The sequence below is a fragment of the Anolis sagrei genome, chromosome 5, assembly GCF_037176765.1.
Source record: "Anolis sagrei isolate rAnoSag1 chromosome 5, rAnoSag1.mat, whole genome shotgun sequence".
NCBI classification, from domain to species: Eukaryota; Metazoa; Chordata; class Lepidosauria; order Squamata; family Dactyloidae; genus Anolis; species Anolis sagrei.
The window spans coordinates 14,636,299-14,656,626 of NC_090025.1; the positions used below are offsets into that span (position 1 = coordinate 14,636,299).

Sequence of the window (20,328 nt, forward strand, 5' to 3'; positions counted from 1 at the left end):
CACTGCCATGGCTGGGAGCTATGAAATCATGGGAGTTGTAGTTTCACAAGGTTTTTAGTCCTCTGTTTCAAAGAGTGCTGGTGCAGCACTAAACTACAAACCCCAGGATTTCATTGCATTGAGCCCTGGCAGTTAAAATGGTGTCAAACTGCATTAATTCTGGGTTGTTGTCAGTTTCTTCGGGCTATATGGCCATGGTCTAGAGGCATTCTCTCCTGACGTTTCGCCTGCATCTATGGCAAGCATCCTCAGAGGTAGTGAGGTCTGTTGGAACTAGGAAAAAGGGTTTATATACCTGTGGAAGGACCAGGGCAGGACAAAGGACTCTTTGCTGCTGGAGCTAGGTGTGAATGTTCCAACTGACCACCTTGATTAGCATTTGATGGCCTGGCAGTGCCTGGAGCAATCTTTTGTCGAGAGGTGATTAGATGTCCCTGATTGTTTTCCCTCTGCTGTTTTGCTGTTTTAATCCGGTTGCTGCCGCCTGCAGAACTCTGGGGTTTGTAGTTTAGGGAGGAGCCTTTAACAGTCTCATTAAACTACAAACCCCAGAATTCTACAGAAGTGGCTTCATCCTTTAGTGCAGTGATGAGGTCCTTAGCAGCCTCGGAACATTCCTTCCGGGTTCTGTGTTTCCGGTCGGGACGATTTCGGAGCGCACCGCTTGGCTTTCCCTCATTGCCAAGATGGCGGCGCCCGTGTTGAGATGCTGCTTGAGAAGAGGTGAGTGAATGGGAATCTTGCCATTACAATCTATAAACAGTACATGTATTCCCTACCTAAACTCGTGTTGCCCTTGAGTGCACCTACACTGTAGAATTAATGCAGTTTGATACCCCTTTTAACTGGCCTGGCTGAATGCAATAGGATCATGGGAGTTGTAGTGTTACAGGGCCTTTGACCTTCTCTACCAAATAGTGCTCACCAGACTCCAAATCCCACAGCATGCAGCCATGGCAGTTAAAGTGGTGTCAGACTGCATTCAGTCTGCAGTGTAGATGCACCCTTTCTTGAGGATTAAGGGCCCTTCCACACAACCATATAACCCAGAATATCAAGGCATAATAATAATAATAATAGTAATACTTTATTTATACCCCGCTCCATCTCCCTCAGGGGGACTCGGTGTGGGTTACATGAGGCCACACCCATCGATACAATACAAGCAATATAACACAAAACACAATAAAATGAGCAAAATACATAAAATGCAAAATAAAAATAATATACAACACAACAATATAAAATCAAACATTAAAAACACAGGGAATTTCACTAGGCAGGGCCAGATGCATGGATAAAATTATTTAAAAAAAATAAAAACACTGGGAGATATGACAGTGTAACTTATAAGGAGGAGGCTCCAAGAATGAGGAAGGATTTCATTGCACAACCCATAAAATAAAGTGCGTCTAAAGACATTTTGTGCAAAGTGTGGTCTGCTTTGAACTGGATTATCTAAGTCCACACTGCCATATAACATAGTTCCAAACAGAAAATGTGGGATTTTATTCAGCTGTGTGGAAGGAGCCAAAGTTTGTTGGACTCCATTTTAGCACTGGGTTGTTCAGTACTTCCTCTGCACTTTCCATAGATCTATTGTCTTTGAATTGTGTTACAACTCACACTGGGTGCATCTCCACCAGGCATTGTGTGACATAGTGTTGTTATTGGCTTGCTCTCTTTTTCTTCCTGCAGTTTTAGAACGGAGTCCTGTATTCTCCAGAAATGATCAGCATTCTACATTGCTCCCCTGTTTCGCAAACTTGCTTATTTCACACAGACACTACGCTGCAAAGTAAGTAATTTTTATTTTCTTTTTTTGTACAAATGACTTGTAAAAATCTATAAATATATCTTGTCCTTTGCTGAACGAAGCATTTGTTAGATTTTCTTGGTGGGTCTGCTGATAGTTTGTATGTTGTGGACAAGAGGGATCCTCTCACTTCTGCAGGAGTCTACCGCGTACCATGCAGCTGTGGACAAGTCTACAGAGGGACCACCAAACGCAGCAGCATTGCCCAAACATGAATCAAGGAACATGAAAGGCACTGCAGACTACTTCAACCAGAGAAACCAGCCATAGCAGAGCACCTGATGAATCAACCTGGACACAACATTTTATTTGAGAACACAGAAGTGCTGGACCACTCTCACAACCACCATGTCAGGCTACACAGAGAAGCCATTGAAATCCACAAGCATGTGGACAATTTGAAAGGAGGAAACCATGAAAATGAACAAAATCTGGCTACCAGTATTAAAAAACTCTAAAATTGCAACAGCACAACAACAGAGAGGAAGCAGGCAGGGACATCTAATTATCTCTCAACAAAAGTTTGCCTCAGGCACAATCAGCCCATTGTATGCTAATCAAGGTGGTCAGTTGAAACATTCACACACTTGTCTCACCCTGGTCATTCCACAGATATATAAACCCCCTTTTCCTAGTTCCAACAGACCTCACTACCTCTGAGGATGCTTGCCATAGATGCAAGCGAAATGTCAGGAGAGAATGCCTCTAGACCATGGCCATATAGCCCGAAAAAACCTACAACAACCCAGTGATTCCAACCATGAAAGCCTTCGACATTACAGGCATGATTGGTGGGGACGAGAGACAGGGCCTCCTCGGTGATTGCCCCCCGGCTATGGATCTCCCTCCAGGAGGATCGGCCCCCTCCCTCCTGTCCTTCAGAAGGATGGTAAAAACTTGGCTGTGGGACCAAGCTTTCGGGACAGGGCAATAAAGTAGCAATAGGAAAGATTACCAGGCCAATTAGATTTGACGCAGATGACCAAGACGGTTTTAAATGGCGTATTTTAATATTGAGATAAATGTTTTTAATGTTTATGAATGCGTATATGAATTTTTGTTTCGGCATTGAATGTTTGCCGTATATATGCTGTGCTCCACCCTGGGTCCCCTTTGGGGTGAAAAGAGCGGAATATAAATATTTTAAATAAATAAAATTAAATAAATTAAGATGAATTAGTCTAAAACAGAATATCCAGCCTATTATAGTGTGGAGCATGACATTTTCTTAGACTTGGCTATCAGTACATTTTTATTCTTAATTCAGGATATTGCCGTTAGTCAATTGAACGCAAGGCCTATTGCGTTCAGTGTGGCTTCTCCAAAATAAGTGAGCATAGAATTGCAGAGTGTGGGAATGTAGGGCGCATCTACACTTTAGTCAGTTTTAAACCAGTATTAAATAATGTAGTTTTGCTGTGCAAAGGATTACATGGGAAATCCTGGAACCAGTTTGTGGCCCAAATGGTGATTACACAAACCATAAAGCACTGGTGCACATTAAGAGCTTTTTTTTGACACTTTTGGGGACGTTTGTTCTCTGTCTTCCACAGTTTGAAGCTAGTTTTGAATTGCATTAAATAATCAGTGTAGATATGGCTTTACTTTGAATTGTGATTAGTCTCATTAATTATCTTTTAGTTCTTATTTTATTTGGATTGTTTTGTTAGTCACCTGTAATTTATTTTATTACAAATGGACCAAATAAGATTATGGTTTTGTCACTTGTTCCATGACTTGTTGGTTCAAACCCACCCAGGGAAGAACATTGATTTCTAGAACCTTTATTTCTCAATATAATTAAGGTGGAAATGAATTTGTTCTCTTTTTGAAAAGAGTTGCAAAATTGGGGGGGGGGGGGGGGAATCCTGGTGAAAAAACAAGAAGTTCTGTCTCTCGTAGCTATTAAATGTTTACACATTCAGTATTCAGATAAATAGTTACACAACTGGACTGCTTCATTTATCATCTTTATTTTCTTAAAGACCGGCAAAAAAGAAAAAAAGTGAGCCCCAAAAGAAACCTCAAGAATCAGAGCCCAAGAAAAAAAAGAAACAAACCAGCATTCCTTTACTGAAGGAACCAACAGATGATGTTTATTTGACGTGGTGTTATGAGAGGCCAGTTTATGATGCAGAAGAGGCTGTAGATATGCTGAAGAAATTTCAACAGCTGGACTTCACTTCTCCCAACCAGCCCGTATTTGCTGATATTACTCTGGACCTGGCAATGGATAAGAAGGTACACTGAAAGAGGCTCATAATTTGGATGCTGCATTAGACCTTTTTTTGTACAGTCATGCTGTATAATTGAAATAATTTTTGAAATTTAGAAAAACTATTTTTTTTAAAAAAAAATCAAATTTGAGAAATCCTTTATTCAGGATCAGTTCCCTTGGGGCAGTTCTCAAGTACTGGTTGAAATCTCATTATTGTGTCTTGGGTTATGTGGCATTTCAGATACTGTTGGATTGCATTTCCCAGCAGCCTTAACTTTCATAGCCAGTGGTGAGGAACGTTGGGAATTGCAGTGCATTAATTTTTAGCGTGCTGCGTAGTTCATTTCCCTGCTCTAGCTTATGCTTTTGAACTGAAAAAGTTCTGATGTCATGTAAATATTGATAGGAGAGGGAAGGAAAGAAGGCAAGAGAGATGTTTCAGATTAATGTGATGCTTGATGGGGTGCTTGGAATTGGAGCTTCAACAAGCAATCCACCAGTCTCCTGGGTCTCTGAAGATTGCTTTGTGATGATACATTCCCTCAACAGCCCTCTCCCTCCTGAGTTTGGCTACACTTGCCTTCCCAATCTCTTGTGGTGTATGAGACTTGCAGAGAGATTGGAAAGGCCAGGCAACAACTGAAATCCCTGTGAAAGATAGTGTAGGGAAGCCCTGGAGACAATAGTAAGTAATCCATGAATAATGAAATCCACAAAAACCAAAGGTGTAAATGAGGACAGTGACGATCTTACATATGTAAATTTAATTTCCATTTCATTTCTTCTGTATCAGATTGGAATAGCCTATTTTGGCTAAGTCAAATAAGTAAAAAAAATGGTTTTGTTTTTGCTTTTACAACTTCTAGAAAACAGTGGAGCCGTTTGTCAATACAGTGGTTCTGCCTTACCGTCTCACTGAGGAGATCAACAAGGTTTTAGTATTTACCGAGGTGAGTAATACAGCAAAAAGCCTTCTTGGTCCTCTGTATGTCATAATGACTGTTCACACTTTGAAATAATGGTGTGGGCTTTGTTCCCTGAGTATCAGGGAACAAAGTATCAGGAAAGTATTGAATTTTCCCTATTAATTAATTAATTTATTTATCGTGTCAGGAGCAAACCACACAGTTGTATTGCATTTTTAAACAAACAAACAAACCACAAAGTTTGCAAGCTTGGTAGTTGATTAAATGTCCTTTGACCAGTAGCTGGCCACTTGGAGTGCCTCTGGTGTTGCCGCAAGAAGATCCTCCATTGTGCATGTGGCAGGGCTCAGGTTGCATTGCAGCAGGTGGTCAGTGGTTTGCTCTTCTCCACACTTTCATGTCATGGATTCCACTTTGTAGCCCCATTTCTTAAGGTGCATCTGCATCTCGTGGTGCCAGAGTGCAGTCTGTTCAGCGCCTTCCAAGTCGCCCAGTTTCCTGTGTGCCCAGAGGGGAGTCTCTCATTTGGTATCAGCCATTGATTGAGGTTCTGGGTTTGAGCCTGCCACTTTTGGACTCTCGCTCACTTCCCTGTTAATGGCACAGCTATTTTTATTTGCATACTTTTGTCACCATAGGTGGTGCTTTGAGTAACATAGGTATGGTAAACCCTGAGCCTTAGAGCTTAAAGTTGACTTTTGGTCGAGGGTCAGAAGAAACAATGAAGGAAGTGGAATATCAGGGTGAAGCAAGGATAGTAATGGGTGAAATTATGAAAAAAAATTGGAGATACAGTTGTCCTTCCTCATTTGTGGTCTTCAGGGCACAGAATCTCTGTGAAAATGAGAAAAAACATGAATATAAATAAGCATTGCTTTGTAGTAAAGGTGGTTTTTGAGTTGGGGTTTAACAGGAAGAATGTAAATATTGTCAAAGAACATTCTAAATGTTTTTACAGGTGTTTTGTCTGTTGTCAAATTAAGTAAGAATGTGTGCTCCAAAGTTAGATAATGCCTCAAGAAATCCTAACCATACATGCCTTTTGTAGCAAGAACATTCTGAATGCAGTCAAACTTTTCCCCTCGGCCTCCATTAGAGGTGCTAAAAACCTTGCTTCTTGCTTGAAGAATTTGGACTTCTCTTGAAAGTGAAGTGACTTGAAGTGACTTCCTCTCCAAAAGCTTTGGGGGCACACTGTAGTCTTGTTTAGTGAAGACGTGCCTATAAATGGGGCAGAACATCTATGAGCACTTGAGGAGCACCACACTTGGAGGACTGCAACTGTTTAGCAAAATCCCCAGCTTTCCAGACAAATATAGTTTTAAGAATGCATTGAAATTATTCAGAAGTATTGGAACATTATGTGGTGGTTTAAGTACTCAACTAGGATGTTGGGAGTCCTATGAGGAAGGCAATGGCAAGCCACTGTAAATAAACTTTGCCAAGAAGATCATATGAGAAATTGGGGCTGACTTGAAGAAACATTAACAACAAAACTCTTGGTAGCGACCAGTTGTGAAATATATCTTCCCTCTGTTAGGTCTCTGTTTATCAGCTGCTGGTGATTCTAAGTAGAGAGAACTATTATACTTATGTTGTGTGCCTGGACTTCTCATATGTAGCTTTTTTAAAAAAATTTTCAAAAACATTGTATAAATAAATAAGTTTAAAACTGATAAAATAAAGGGATCACAAGCAGCTAAATAGTTTTAGACCAAAAATGGGCAACAGCGACCACATTATCTGTAGCTTTAAATGGTTCTTCCTCTATGCATGAGGTAGGGCATTGTGGGCAAGCATACAGATGCTGAGTTGTTTGTTCTGCTTCACAGTCGCACAAGGTGGAGGGTTCTTCTAAGTAGTGCCATGTTGCTAGGTTGTCTTTTGATCTGCCAGCTCCACTTCTGAGTTTATTCAGGGACTTCTAAGCTGCCCATTCTTGGTTTGCCCCTGAAGGAAGACCCTCGTGGGGGGTGGGTGGGATCTAGTTGGTATTGCCTAATTTTGCTGCCCACAGGGATAAATTTTCTGTTGCTGGAGGGACATTTAGAGGAGTGGTGGTTCTCATGAATGTTTTCCTTGATTGAGTTTACTAGGAGGAGGCTGATAGCCATATAGTGGATGGCTTTCACAATGTTCAACCTTCCCGTCGCACATCGGGGGCGGGTGTGTATGCATGTGTGTGTGTGTGTGTGTGCAATGCCAACTACCCTATAGAGTCTATCAACAGGTGTAGGTTTAAGACATCCAGTGGTTATTCTACATTCTCATTCAGTGCTGTATTCGCGTGGGCAGATTTATGCCAGATGTGGCAGGCATACTCAGTAGTTAAGTAATGTAGCTGTTTTGCCATTATGTGGACAGACTCCTCTACTAAATAAGTCTTTGGTGTGAAACCAGGATGCCCCTCCTTATGTGCTTAACTATTCTCTTTCAGAAAGCAGAAGATGCTGAAATAGCAAGAGAAAATGGAGCTGCATTTGTAGGAGGGCCTGAATTAATCAAGCCGGTAATTAACATATTTACAAATTAGGCACTGTAATAAAGGGGGGGGGGAGGGATCTGTCTTATCTGACATCAGTTCTTCTGATAAGGCCTCTTTGCACTATATGTAACTGCTTCTGCTACAATCAGTTGATTTCTAGGCAGAGTCCAAAGTGCTGGTCATGACCTGTAAAGCCTAGATCGCTTTGTCCTAGGTATACAAAGGTGTACCATATCATCATATGTGAGCTGGTTATAATGTTGAGAACTTTTGGGAAGGTTTTTTCTCATTCTCCCCACTTTCACGGTCTTCCTTATTATTAAATAAGTAGAAACTGAGATTTTGTTCAACAAGAATTGCTTTATAGTTCAAACTATTGAAATGGGGCCACGTTTATTCCAGTGGACTAATCTGAGACAAACCTTCCTGTCTTTCAGGGTTTTTTCCCGGATTTGTCCTCTAGAATGAATGTGATCTCGTTGTCTGTATTGGTTTCAAGTACTGTAGTTGACTAAATGTTTCACTGTGTTGGTGTCTTTCTTTACTTCTTTTTCTGGATGACTGCTGGTAAACTGGAACTGAAAAACAGGAGAGTGTTTCTATGGAATGACTTTGTCCCTTTGGTTTGTGTTCAAATTAACACCTTAGCTGAAAGGTTGGTTAAATAATTTCCAAAAACATACCAATGTGTGGAAGTTTTCATTTGGGAAAACTGGCTGTCCTTGGACTTTAGCAGATGTTACCTGTGGTTGTATGGCAGAGATATCGTAGTGCTCTGTACAGCCTGCCATGGTGTCTGTTGGACAGACAGAATAAAAGGACATTCCACTCCCAACTGTTGGAAAGTAAATATTTGCCTTCACTAGCAACAGGTCATGAATTCCATGTCCAGTTCTGCAAAAGAAACAACCAAAACAACAAGCAATACTTTCTGCTTTGAAGCATGAATAAATTTGCCTTGTATTGTAAATTTGCCATAGCAGAGCACCTGATGAACCAACCTGGACACAGCATTTTATTTGAGAACACAGAAATGCTGGACCACCATGGAAACCATGAAAATGAACAAAGTCTGGCTACCAGTATTTAAAAAAACTCTAAAATTACAACAGCACAACAGAGAGGAAACAAACAAGGACATCTAATCACCTCTCAACAAAGGTTTGCTCTAGGACACTGTCAGGCCATTATATGCTAATCAAGGTGGTCAGTTGAAACATTCACACATAGCTCCAGCGGACAAGAGTCCTTTGTCTCACCCTGGTCATTCCACAGATATATAAACCCTTTTTCCTAGTTCAGACAGACCCCACTACCGCTGAGGATGCTTGCCATAGATGCATAAATTATAAAATTAACTATAAAATTAACTACCATCCGCAGCCAGGGTGAGTAGTCTATATAACGTAGTAATGAGTTACTTATGTTATACCTGTGTAACTGAACATCTGAGAGTATTTTTGGATTGTTTGGATACTAATAAATATCAAATTTCAGAGTCCATGTTGCTAAAATACTTTTATTAGTCCAATCTCAGAAAAATAAAAGATTAGTATAGAAGCTTTCAAAATCAAAAGTAAAGTAAAGGCAATATTTATTGAGGCATTACTTCCTCCAACAGATACAGCCCCTCAAATTGGCTTCTGTCAATCTGCATTGCCTGATCCAGCACTGAAATTCATCTTAAGGTCTACCTGATGGATCAGCTGTTACAGTCCAACAGGAATTTTTATAGGATGCTTCTAAGTGGAAACCTACAAGGGTTAAGGATCAAAATGCTCTTTATATTTCCATCAGCTAAGAAAAATGATGGAATATGTTATCAGAAAAAATAGGCGTACACGTGGTAAATCTATATAAATAAAAATGTAATGTCTGTTTGTGGGATTAACAGAATTCAAAAACCACTGGACGAATTGACACCAAATTTGGACACAAGACACCTAACAAGCCAATGTATGTCCTTCACTAAAAAAATAAATATGATTTTGTCATTTGAGAGTTGTAGTTACTGGGATATATAGTTCACCTACAATCAAAGAGCATTCTGAATTCCACCAGCGATGGAATTGAACCAAACTTGGCACACAGTTCTCCCATGTCCAAAAGAAAATACTGGAAGGGTTTGGTGGGCAGTGTCCTTTGGTTTTGGAGTTGTAGTTCATCTACACCCAGAGAGCACAGCATGATGGATCTGGGCCAAACTTGGCACGAATACTCAATATGCCCAAATGTGAACACTGGTGGAGTTTGGGGAAAATAGAATTTTGACATTTGGGAGTTGTAGTTGCTGGGATTTGTAGTTCACCTACAATGACAGAGCATTTTGAACCCCACCAATGATAGAATTGGGCCAAACCTCCCACACAGAACCCCCATGACCACGAGAGTGGGCCACAGCAACGCATGGCAGGGGACAGCTAGTTATATATAAATTTCATGAATTAGACATGTGATAGGTCAAAGCTGGAAGCATTCTTAATATTCTGATGATATAGACTTCATTTTTTGTGAAGTTGCCATTATTAAAGACATTGCAAATGATTCCTAGCTGCTCAAAGCCTTATATTGACACGGTTTTGACAATAAATGTTAATATTTAAACACTGTATGTACATTCTGGATATTACACTTCTCTGGAAAGAATCCACTATTCTATAAAAGACAATTATTCAGGGAGAGTAAGATGAAAGTCCAGCTGGGACATAACGGACAAAAGTCTGCACTGGAGAGAGAGCTGGTATTTGTGGCTTCCGATTTTGCTCAGCCAGTTTTAAATAATTTTGTTTTAGCATTAAGGTGTTTTTAAGCATGTTTCCTCACTGTTCTTGTAGTGATAGTGAAGGTAGTATGAGGAGGAACTACTGTTCAACTTTCATAAGTGTGGAACCAGTACCTGCATTTTCAAATATCCATCTCTGGCAAAATATGGAATCTAATCATTTTCTAAGCCTCTTCAACCTACAGCCCTCTGGGTGTTTTGGACTTCAGTTCCCAGAATTCCTGAACATTGAACAAGCTGGCTACGGCTTCTGTGGGTTGGAGGCCAAAATGCCTAGAGGCACCCTGGTTGAAGAGGCGTACTCTGTGGTATTCTCAAGCTGGAAGTACTTCATTACGAAAGGTTTGCTGTTATCTGCACTTCTACATATTTGTGCAAAATTCAGGAAATCTTGTGGATTTGGGGTGCTATGTATTTATTCTATGTTTAATTTGTTGGCAATTGTGCCTGTATGTACCCCTAAAGCAGTGATCCTCAACCTGTGGGTAGGTCCCCAGAGATTTTGACCTTCAACTCCCAGAAATCCTAACAGTTGGTAAACTGGCTGGTATTTCTGGGAGCTATAGGCCAAAACACCTGGGGACCCCAGGCTGAGAACTACCACCCTAAAATAATGATAATTTGTTTCAGATTTTTGATGGTGAAATCCAGGCGGATTATTATGTTGCTGTGCCTACAATGGCATCTAAGATCTTGCCTCTGAGAAGCACCCTGAAGAAAAAATTCCCAAAGATTAAAAATGGTAAGAACCAAGTTTTGTCTGAAGCATTTAAATCTGAAGTCCTACATACTCTTATTTGATTGTATTGCTTCTTAAACATGTTTTCTCACAAGCATGCAGAAGGCTGGATTATGAGAGGCATTTTCCACCTTGGATCTACATTATGTTAGGCCTTTATTTGAGGGATGACTGTGGGCCCTTCCAGACAGGCCACCAGGTTTTCTGCTTTAAACCGGATTATATGAGTCCACACTGTCAGATAATCTGTGATAAACAAAAAAACCTGGGATATAGGGCCTGTCTGGAAGGGCCCTATGTTGCCTGAAAGATGGCTCAATGGTTTGTTGCATTTTCCAGAATTAACAGGAAAATGCCATTAAGATTATATGAAGGCTTACAGAACTACATTGATTATTTTCTTTTATTTGTTTGTTTATATAAAATAGTTATATATTGCTATACGTTTTCTTTAAACTGACTTTCAAAATCAGTCCTCAGATATAACTTAAAACAAACAATCCAGAATCATTTCAAGCATCAAAAGCATTGGAAAACAGCACTAACTTGTATTGCATATTTATTTAACGCAAGTAGGAGTTGAGAGTCTGGAAGAATCATTTGGGTTTGGCCACAGTTTCTATAGCTCTCTATCAGTGTGGCTGCTGGTCTTGGGTTTGGAGTTTTGGGAAATTCCAGTCCAAAAAAAGGAATGCTTCCAAGCTGTGTTACATCCACCAAGAGCTGGATAAAACTATTTTAAGGGCCAAATGTGGTCCAAAGGACAGCAGTTCTTTGGTCATTCTACTAAGATCAAACTGACCAGATCATACTGGTGCAGTGAGTCATGGACAGATACTAAACCTAAAATGTATGCTCTCTAGATCTTTGATATAGATTAGTAACCTGCCATATAAAAGGTATAATACATCAGATGTGCCACTGGAGGCATGTGTTTATAGTAAAGGCTTTTGTCCCCCTTTAAAAACAAAACTACTGACTGCATAAGGAAGCTGATGAAAAAACACGACCTACAAACTATCCAGACCCACTAAGAAAATCCAACAAATGCTACATTCAGCAAAGGACAAGAGGGATTCTATTACCTCTTCAGGAGTCTACCATGCAGCTATAGACAAGTCTACATAGGGACCACCAAACACAGCATTCCCCAAACACGAATCAAGGAACATGAAAGGCACTGCAGACTACTTCAGCCAGAGAAGTCAGCCATAGCAGAGCACCTGATGAACCAACCTGGACACAGCATATTATCTGAGAACACAGAAATTGTTGAAATTGTCCACATGCTTATGGATTTCAGTGGCTTCTTGTGTGGTCTGACATGGTGGTTGTTAGAGTGGTCCATCATTTCTGTGTTCTCAGATAATATGCTGTGTTCGGGTTGGTTCATCGGGTGCTCTTCTATATCTGACATCTCTGGTTGAATTAGTCTGGATCACCTTCCATGTTCCTTGATTTGTGTTTGGGCGCTGCCTTGATTCTGCCACTCGAGGCTGCAAATCAAGCATGCCACCATGGCATGAAAAATGTTGAAGGTGCTCTGTGTCCTGCACTATCCAATATTCACCCAAGATTTAATTCTTCATATAAAAACAAACAAGCACATCCATTAGCATGCAAATTTGCTTTAATCTTTAATTAATAGTAAACTTATATGTGTACCAAATAATTGTTTTAAAATACAATTCTATAGGATTCATTATTAGTAAATGTTTGATTTGCATTCCTGTTTTACATACCTATACATCTGGAGTCGCATAAAAAAATTTCACGCAGAAAAAGGTTGCGAGTGAAAATAAATAAAGAAGTTTTCTCCGAGAGTGTTCATTTTAATACTGCCTTCTGTTTTCTTTGAGCCAGGGTCTGTTAGTTATGACGTTGCTGAGATGGTTCGCTTCTTCAAACTGTGCCATGAATATGAACTGCTAGAAAACGATAACTTTATCCATGCTACAATTGCAACGGTAAGCCTCAAATAGGTTTTGGCAACGAATCCATTTGAAATATTTGTTTTGAGTAGATGTTAACAATTAACTGAAAATACATACACATACCAGCTTCTAAATCTCTATTCACATTGTAGATTTTCAGAAGCATTAAGAAATGGGTCATTCAGTGGGACAGAATAAAGGCGAGCCAGGAAATCATTACCTTTTGCTAATGCAGGAGGTTTCTTTTCCAAATGCACCAGAAAGCAAGGTGTATATTGTTCCTGGAAGTCGAGCCACATTAATAATTCACATTGTTTTAATATTTGAAGGTTATTACAAGTATTTACCTTTGGTTTAATAATTAAATTCAGTTCCTGTTGTTTAATTGATTCATGTCATTTAAGGCAATATGATAAGATCACATAAAAACATGTTTCGTCAATATGTAAGTCATTTTAGAGCAGTGGTTATCAACATGTGGGTCCCAGGTGTCTTGGCCTACAACTCCCAGAAATCCTAGCCAGTTTACCAGCTGTTAGGATTTCTGGGAGTTGAATGCCAGAACATCTGGAGACCCACAGGTTGAGAAGTATTCTTAGAGGCTATAAAGAACCGAGTAAAGATTTTAATTAATTTATAGATGGGGAAATATATAAAATAATCCCAATGCTGCTCAACCAAAATTATGACGCCCACACCATCAACACAACACACACAGGCACTTCCTTAAAAATATATGAACGAACGTGCTGTTCACTCAAAACTATAAGAAGCCGTCAAAAGGAAGAGGGAGTATGGTTGAAAGTATATTTGTTTATTTGAAAGTTAGGAACTGGGAACCACTGGAACGGAGAGACTTAAAATGATTCTTCAAATGAATTCCGCTGTCACCATTTCAATAATAATCAGGCTGAGGTAATATTGAGAGTTTGTTCTGTAACACACACTGTGCCACTATAGTTTCTTAGAGGCTGCTGCGAAGCCGACTTTAGTAATACTTTGACCACAAAGGTATTCACACTGAGGCTGGTATAAGCTAATAAATTAACAAGATTGTTTATTGAACAGGCTTGAAATAATCAGGTACAAATGCTTAATGGTTTCAGTAAAATACTGGCATAAAAGGTTGTGGTTGTGTTAGAGTCAAACTCTTAAAACCTCTGGGTTACAAGTCTTCAAAGTTCCACCACAGAAAATTACTTCAGGAAATGAATCTCTGAAAGTAACTCCCAAAACTTCCCCTCAGGAATCTAGCCAAAAATACCCTGAACTAGATTTCCTTAGGAATCTATTTTTGTTTATCACTGCCATGCTCACTTGAGTCAACCTGAAAAGTGAGAGGTGTTATATCACCTCTTCCCTATTAATTGTCTATGCTAGTGGTTTTCAACCTGTGGGTCCCCTGATGTTTTGGCCTACAACTCCCCAAATTCTCTGACGGTTTATCACTACTATGGTTTTCTTCCTGTGAGAATTCAGTGATTATCTTTGCCGTGATTGAGATGGCATAGAATTTTCACAAACTTCTTACTGTTCCCAGCTGCTTCTCCTTGCATAGTAAGGAACCTCCTGTCCATTGCTGTTGAAACAGAGACTCTGAAGCTATTTAAGACCTCAGCCCACAGTTTTGCCTCATCAGATGCTTCTTTTGCATGCATTATCAGTCCTCAGATGCCATTTGGAAACCCTAGAGACTTGATCATGTCAGAGGACGCTTACTAAATCTCTGCTTCACAAACATTGTCTTACTAGGACCTCCCACAGAGATTATATATGTCTGTATCACTATTGGGGTATTGTTTGGTTTCCGGGCTGAATGGCTGTGTTCTAGTAACATTTTCTCCTGCAGGTGAAAGTGTCAGGAGAAAATGCTGCTTGAACACGATCATACAGCCTGGAAACCACACAAAATATATGTTTGACAATATATATCAGTCTTTCTCAATACCTTTCTTGTAGGAACTCTTGAAATAAACTTTCAGTTCTTGGGGAATCTATATAAATAAAAAATGTAATGTTTATTTGTGGGATTAACAGAACTCAAAAACCACTGGATGAATTGACGGCAAATTTGGACACAAGACACCTAACAACCCAATGTATGTCCTTCACTCCAAAAAAATGATTTTGTCATTTGGGAGTTGTAGTTGCTGGGATGTATAGTTCACCTACAATCAAAGAGCATTCTGAACCCCACCAATGATGGAATTGAACCAAACTTGGCATACAGTTCTCCCATGACCAACAGAAAATACTGGAAGGGTTTGGTGGGCAATGTCCTTTAGTTTTGGAGTTGTAGTTCACCTACATCCAGAGATCACTGTGGACTCAAACAATGATGGATCTGGACCAAACTCTACACAAATACTCAATATGCCCAAATGTGAACTCTGGTGGAGTTTGGGGAAAATAGAATTTTGACATTTGGGAGTTGTAGTTGCTGGGATTTATAGTTTACCTACAATCACAGAGTATTCTGAACCCCACCAACAATAGAATTGGGCCAAACCTCCCACACAGAACAGCCATGTGGGCCACAGCAATGCATGGCAGGGGACGGCTAGTCTATATAAATCATAGAGTCATAGAATCAAAGAGTTGGAAGAGAACTCATGGGCCATCCAGTCCAACCCCCTGCCAAGAAGCAGGAATATTGCATTCAAATCATCCCTGACAGATGGCCATCCAGCCTCTGTTTAAAAACCTCCAAAGAAGGAGCCTCCACCACACTCCTGGGCAGAGAGTTCCACTGCTGAATGGCTCTCACAGTCAGGAAGTTCTTCCTCATGTTCAGATGGAATCTCCTCTCTTGTAGTTTGAAGCCATTGTTCCGCGTCCTAGTCTCCAGGGAAGCAGAAAACAAGCTTGCTCCCTCCTCCCTGTGGCTTCCTCTCACATATTTATACATGGCTATCATATCTCCTCTCAGCCTTCTCTTCTTCAGGCTAAACATGGCTGCTCCTCATAGGGCTTGTTCTCCAGACCCTTGATGTAAAAATGTAATGTTCGTTTGTGGGATTAACATAACTTCAAAACCACTGGATGGATTGACACGAAATTTGGACACTACACCCTTAATAGACTGACAAGTGACCACCACTCATAAACCCCACCCAAAAAATAGTGGAAAGGACTTAAAAACCCAAAAAAGCTAAATGACAATACAGTGCATGCGCTAAAATGACAGCTCCCAGCATCCCCTAGACGAGGCCCTTTAGGGGAGGAGGGTGCTCCAAATGCAATGCTTCCAAGCTGCAAACATGCTTCTTGGAATTCTTTAAGAGCATCCCAATTTGTACATATTTCCTATTCCTGGACTGCAACTCCCAGCAATCCTCCAGATAGATAAGATATATAGATTAGATAGAGATAGACAGATCAATCAGGAGGACTGCTGGGAGTTACAGTCCAAGAATAGGTGGAGAAGGGAGAAAGGAGAGAAAGAAAACAGGGGGGAAGGAAGGAAAGAGGTAGAGAAGGAAGGAAGAAAGGAAGGAAAGAAAAAAGAGAAGGAAGGAAAGAGGGAGGGAGGGAGGGAAGGAGAGAAAGAAAGAAGGAGAGAAAGAGGGAGGGAAGATTGGCCACAGCAACACGTGGTGGACACAGCTAGTGCATGCATAAAAATATGTCAACAAGTCAAAAATGTGTGTGTGTGTGTGTGTGTGTGTGTGTGTGTATATATATTCAATCATGATCTCTTATGGAATTTTAGCGTTCTAGGGTAACCCCAGTTGTAAAACCATGGTCTGTATATATTTACAGTGGTTAGCTTTGCATACAAAAAAGTGCTTTCTGCTTTTTTCACAGCAGGATATCTGAGCTAATGAGGCTAATGGCATTTTTAGTGCTTTGCATCTTAAGAGGGAAATGCTTTTTTCCTCCTTTTATTAACCCAAAAAAAGAGAGAGCCCTGAACGCTGATTAAATATTTACTTCAGCCACTGCCATTTTTATTAATCTGGTGGCATTTAATGTCTTCTGCTTCATTAATTTTGCATTAAATTTATTTCAGCTGGATATGCCTAATGAACAGATAGTTGCCAATCTGGATGCCATTATTAAGGACGTTTGTAAATCCAAACCTTTGAGCTATGGTAAGCAGCTTTCTCTCTTGTCTTTGGTCTCTTAATTGACACTAAGAGCTAATTACATTACTCGGATGAGTCAAGGGAGCACCTCTCCAGCATCAAGGAGCAAAAAATTGCTTGATTAAAAACCAAACGAATTTCTTACGTCAAGCAATAAAAAATTCTTACAGGCCGCAAGCAGTAATATGTCAAACAGGATGTACTAATAGGTACTAATATTTTTAATTCCCTCCTATAAAAGGTAGCTTTTGAACACAAGGCCCATAGAAAGCTTTCTTAAATTTACTCAGCCCATTGGTCCATCTTGCTTAGTACTATCAGCTCTGTGGCAATATATTTCTTAGCTCTATCTAGAGATGCTTGGGATAGAATATGGGATATTTCGAACCCAGAGCACAGGGAGCAAAATAACTTGAGCTGTATAGGGACTGGATCACAGCTATTTCCCCTGAAATTATAACAGTAGGTTATTTAATTGTAAACATTAGATCACAAGGGTTGCTGTGAGTTTTCTGGGCTGTATGGCCATGTTCCAGAAGCATTCTCTCCTGAAGTTTTGCCCACATCTATGGCAGGCATCCTCAGAGGTTTTGAGGTCTGTTGGAAATGAGGCAAGTGGGGTGTATATATCTGTGGAATGTCCTGGGTGGGAGAAAGAACTCTTGTATGCCTGAGGCAAGTGTGAATGTTGCAAATGGACCCCTTGATTAGCGTTTAACGACCTTGCAGAAAATCCAACAAATGCTACATTCAGCAAAGCCAAAAGGGATCCTCTCACCTCTGCAGGAGACTGCTGTATACCATGCAGCTGTGGGCAAGTCTACATAGGGACCACCAAACATAGTATTGCCTGAACACAAATCAAGGAACATGAAAGGCACTGCAGACTAATTTAGCCAGAAAAGTCAGCCATAGCAGAGCACCTGATGAACCAACCTGGACACAGAATAGTATTTGAGAACACAGAAATGCTGGACCACTCTAACAACCACCATGTCAGACTACACAGAGAAGCCACTGAAATCCACAAGCACGTGGACAATTTCAACAGAAAGGAGGAAACCATGAAAATGAACAAAATTTGGCTACCAGTATTGAAAAACTCTAAAATCGGGACAATAAAGGAAGAGCAACACTCAGAAAGCAGACAAAAAACAATCAGAGCTAGCTAACACCTCCCAACAAAGGATTCCCCCAGGGAGTAGCCAGCTAGGCTTTGAAGCTACAACGCCATTAAATGCTAAGCAAGGTGGCCATTTGCAACATTCACACTTGCCTCAAGCAGTTGTTGTTTATCCGTTCAGTCACTTTCATCTCTTAGTGACCTCATGAAGCAGCCTATGCCAGAGCTCCCTGTCGGCCGTCACCACCCCCAGCTCCTTCAAGGTCAAGCAAGTCACTTCAAGGATGCCATCCATCCATCTTGCCCTTGGTCGGCCCCTCTTCCTTTTTCTTTCCATTTCCCCCAATATCATTGTCTTCTCTAAGCCTCAAGCAGACCAGGCCCAGCTAACACCTCTCAAGAAAGGATTCCCCCCAGGCAGCAACCAAGCAGGCATTGAAGCTGCAAGGCCATTAAATGCTAATCAAGATGGCCATTTGCAACATTCACACCTGCCTCAAACAGACAATTCTTTCTTCCACTCTGCACATTTCTCAGATATATAAACCTCACTTGCCTAGTTTCCAACAGACCTCACAACCTGAGGATGCCTGCCATAGATGTGGGTGAAATGACAGGAGAGAATGCTTCTGGAACATGGCCAGGCATCCCGGAAAACTCACAGCAACCCAGTGATCCCGACCATGAAAGTCTTCGACAACACATTAGATCACAACTCAACCAGATTTATGAACTTCTAAATCACATTGATTTTCTATGGAAGAGTGGAAGCACTTGCTTAAATCTCCTCCACTGAAATACGAGGCCAAGCCCTTAATGTTTTCTATGCCTTTTTCAATATTTTCAGTACAGTACTTTCGGTGCATTTAGTTTTATGTACAGATGTCATTCAGTAACCTCCGGAAACACCAAAACAATAACGTAGATTTCTTCCTCTTCTTCTTTTTGTTTATTTAAAGGTCCATTTGTGACACGGTTGATCATTCGAAGCTCAAGCAGTGAAGGCTTAGATTTAAAGTTGGAACGCTTCCTCCCCAAAGGAGCTGTGAAAGCAAAGGTGAAAGAGGCGGAAAAAGAAGAGGAAAAAGGAAAGGAAAAAGAAGAAGAAGAAGACAGTGATGATGAAGGAGAAATGCAAAAGTCTAGATAACAATCTAAACAATAGACTTCTTACCTGAATTACGTTATTGGACTTGGAATCATGCAAGAATTTACATTTGTCTTTCTTTCAGGCCAAGCAATATACAAAAGCATACAAAACATTTGAGTTTAATACCTAGTCTTGAAAAACAACCCATTCCATTGTTTGAGATAATAACGAGTTAGGAAAATGATCAGCACAGAAACACCTTTTCCCGTTCACTAGAAAGTGCTGCACTGCCTTCAAATACTTGAACGCTGTTGTCATGAATTAAAAATATTACATTTCAGTTGATACCTGTGCATCTTGGGAAAACTCCGAATTCCCTTGGCAACAGGCTCTTGTCTCCACTTTTTATTGTTGCTTTAATATCTCCATTTGTTTATTGAATTGGTTCGAATCATTGAAGAATCCAGGTTTTTAAAGTGTAATATTGCGTGAAACAAGATCAGCTGCCTCTACAGTGGTTTGTTTGTTTGTTTGTTGCTTTTTTAATTAAGCACATCTTAATTAGATTACTTGTCAGATCATTACTATGGGTTTTCCTCAGCTTCTGGTGTAGTCTTAATGTCTCAGCAATCCCATACAGCAGTGTCTCTCAAGATATCTTTTGTGGTAATTCATTTTCTTTTTTCCACAAATGTGGCCCCTGACCATTTAATGTAACTTCAGACCAGTTTTGCTATGCAGATGATTACATAGGAAATCATCCCAGATGCTGATTACACAAACCACAGAGCACTGGTGCATATGAAGGGCTTTCATTTATGTGCTTTTGTGGAAGTTGTCTAGCCACCATAGTTCAAAGTGTAGATAGAGCCTCAGTCTTGATTTGCCCATGGTCCAATAAGGGTAAATTACATGGGTGTTTACAATATAAGGCAGTGCTAACAATTGGTTCGCCATCGCCAGTCCCTTGCAAGGACTGTGTTGCACTCCAAGGCTGGGATTTATCTCTGTACTTGACGCACAAATCAATCCCTGAATATCAAGCAAAAGGTGGGTGCTAGAAACAATATCATACGAAAGCTGACTGGCACAACCTGGGGATCACAACCAGACACAATGAAGACATC

General features: G+C 40.4%; 1 protein-coding gene across 1 annotated transcript; it reads left to right on the top strand.

Annotated features, from left to right (window-relative positions):
* Window positions 1–635: 635 nt before the first annotated feature.
* MRPL1 (mitochondrial ribosomal protein L1) lies at window positions 636–19,718 on the top strand. The gene is made up of 9 exons (XM_060779355.2): window positions 636–723; window positions 1,699–1,798; window positions 3,802–4,057; window positions 4,901–4,984; window positions 7,398–7,469; window positions 10,858–10,969; window positions 12,830–12,933; window positions 16,913–16,994; window positions 19,071–19,718. The coding sequence occupies exons 1-9, from the start codon at window positions 687–689 to the stop codon at window positions 19,259–19,261; spliced, it is 1,038 nt and encodes a 345-aa protein (XP_060635338.2). The 5' UTR covers window positions 636–686; the 3' UTR covers window positions 19,262–19,718.
* Window positions 19,719–20,328: the final 610 nt, after the last annotated feature.

Bases quoted from the DNA above. Each gene is read 5' to 3' on its own strand.
- MRPL1 (XM_060779355.2), top strand. From the start codon at position 687: ATGGCGGCGCCCGTGTTGAGATGCTGCTTGAGAAGAG. The intron at 1,799-3,801 runs GTAAGTAATTTT...ATTTTCTTAAAG, and splicing joins CACAGACACTACGCTGCAAA to ACCGGCAAAAAAGAAAAAAA. The intron at 4,058-4,900 runs GTACACTGAAAG...TACAACTTCTAG, and splicing joins ACCTGGCAATGGATAAGAAG to AAAACAGTGGAGCCGTTTGT.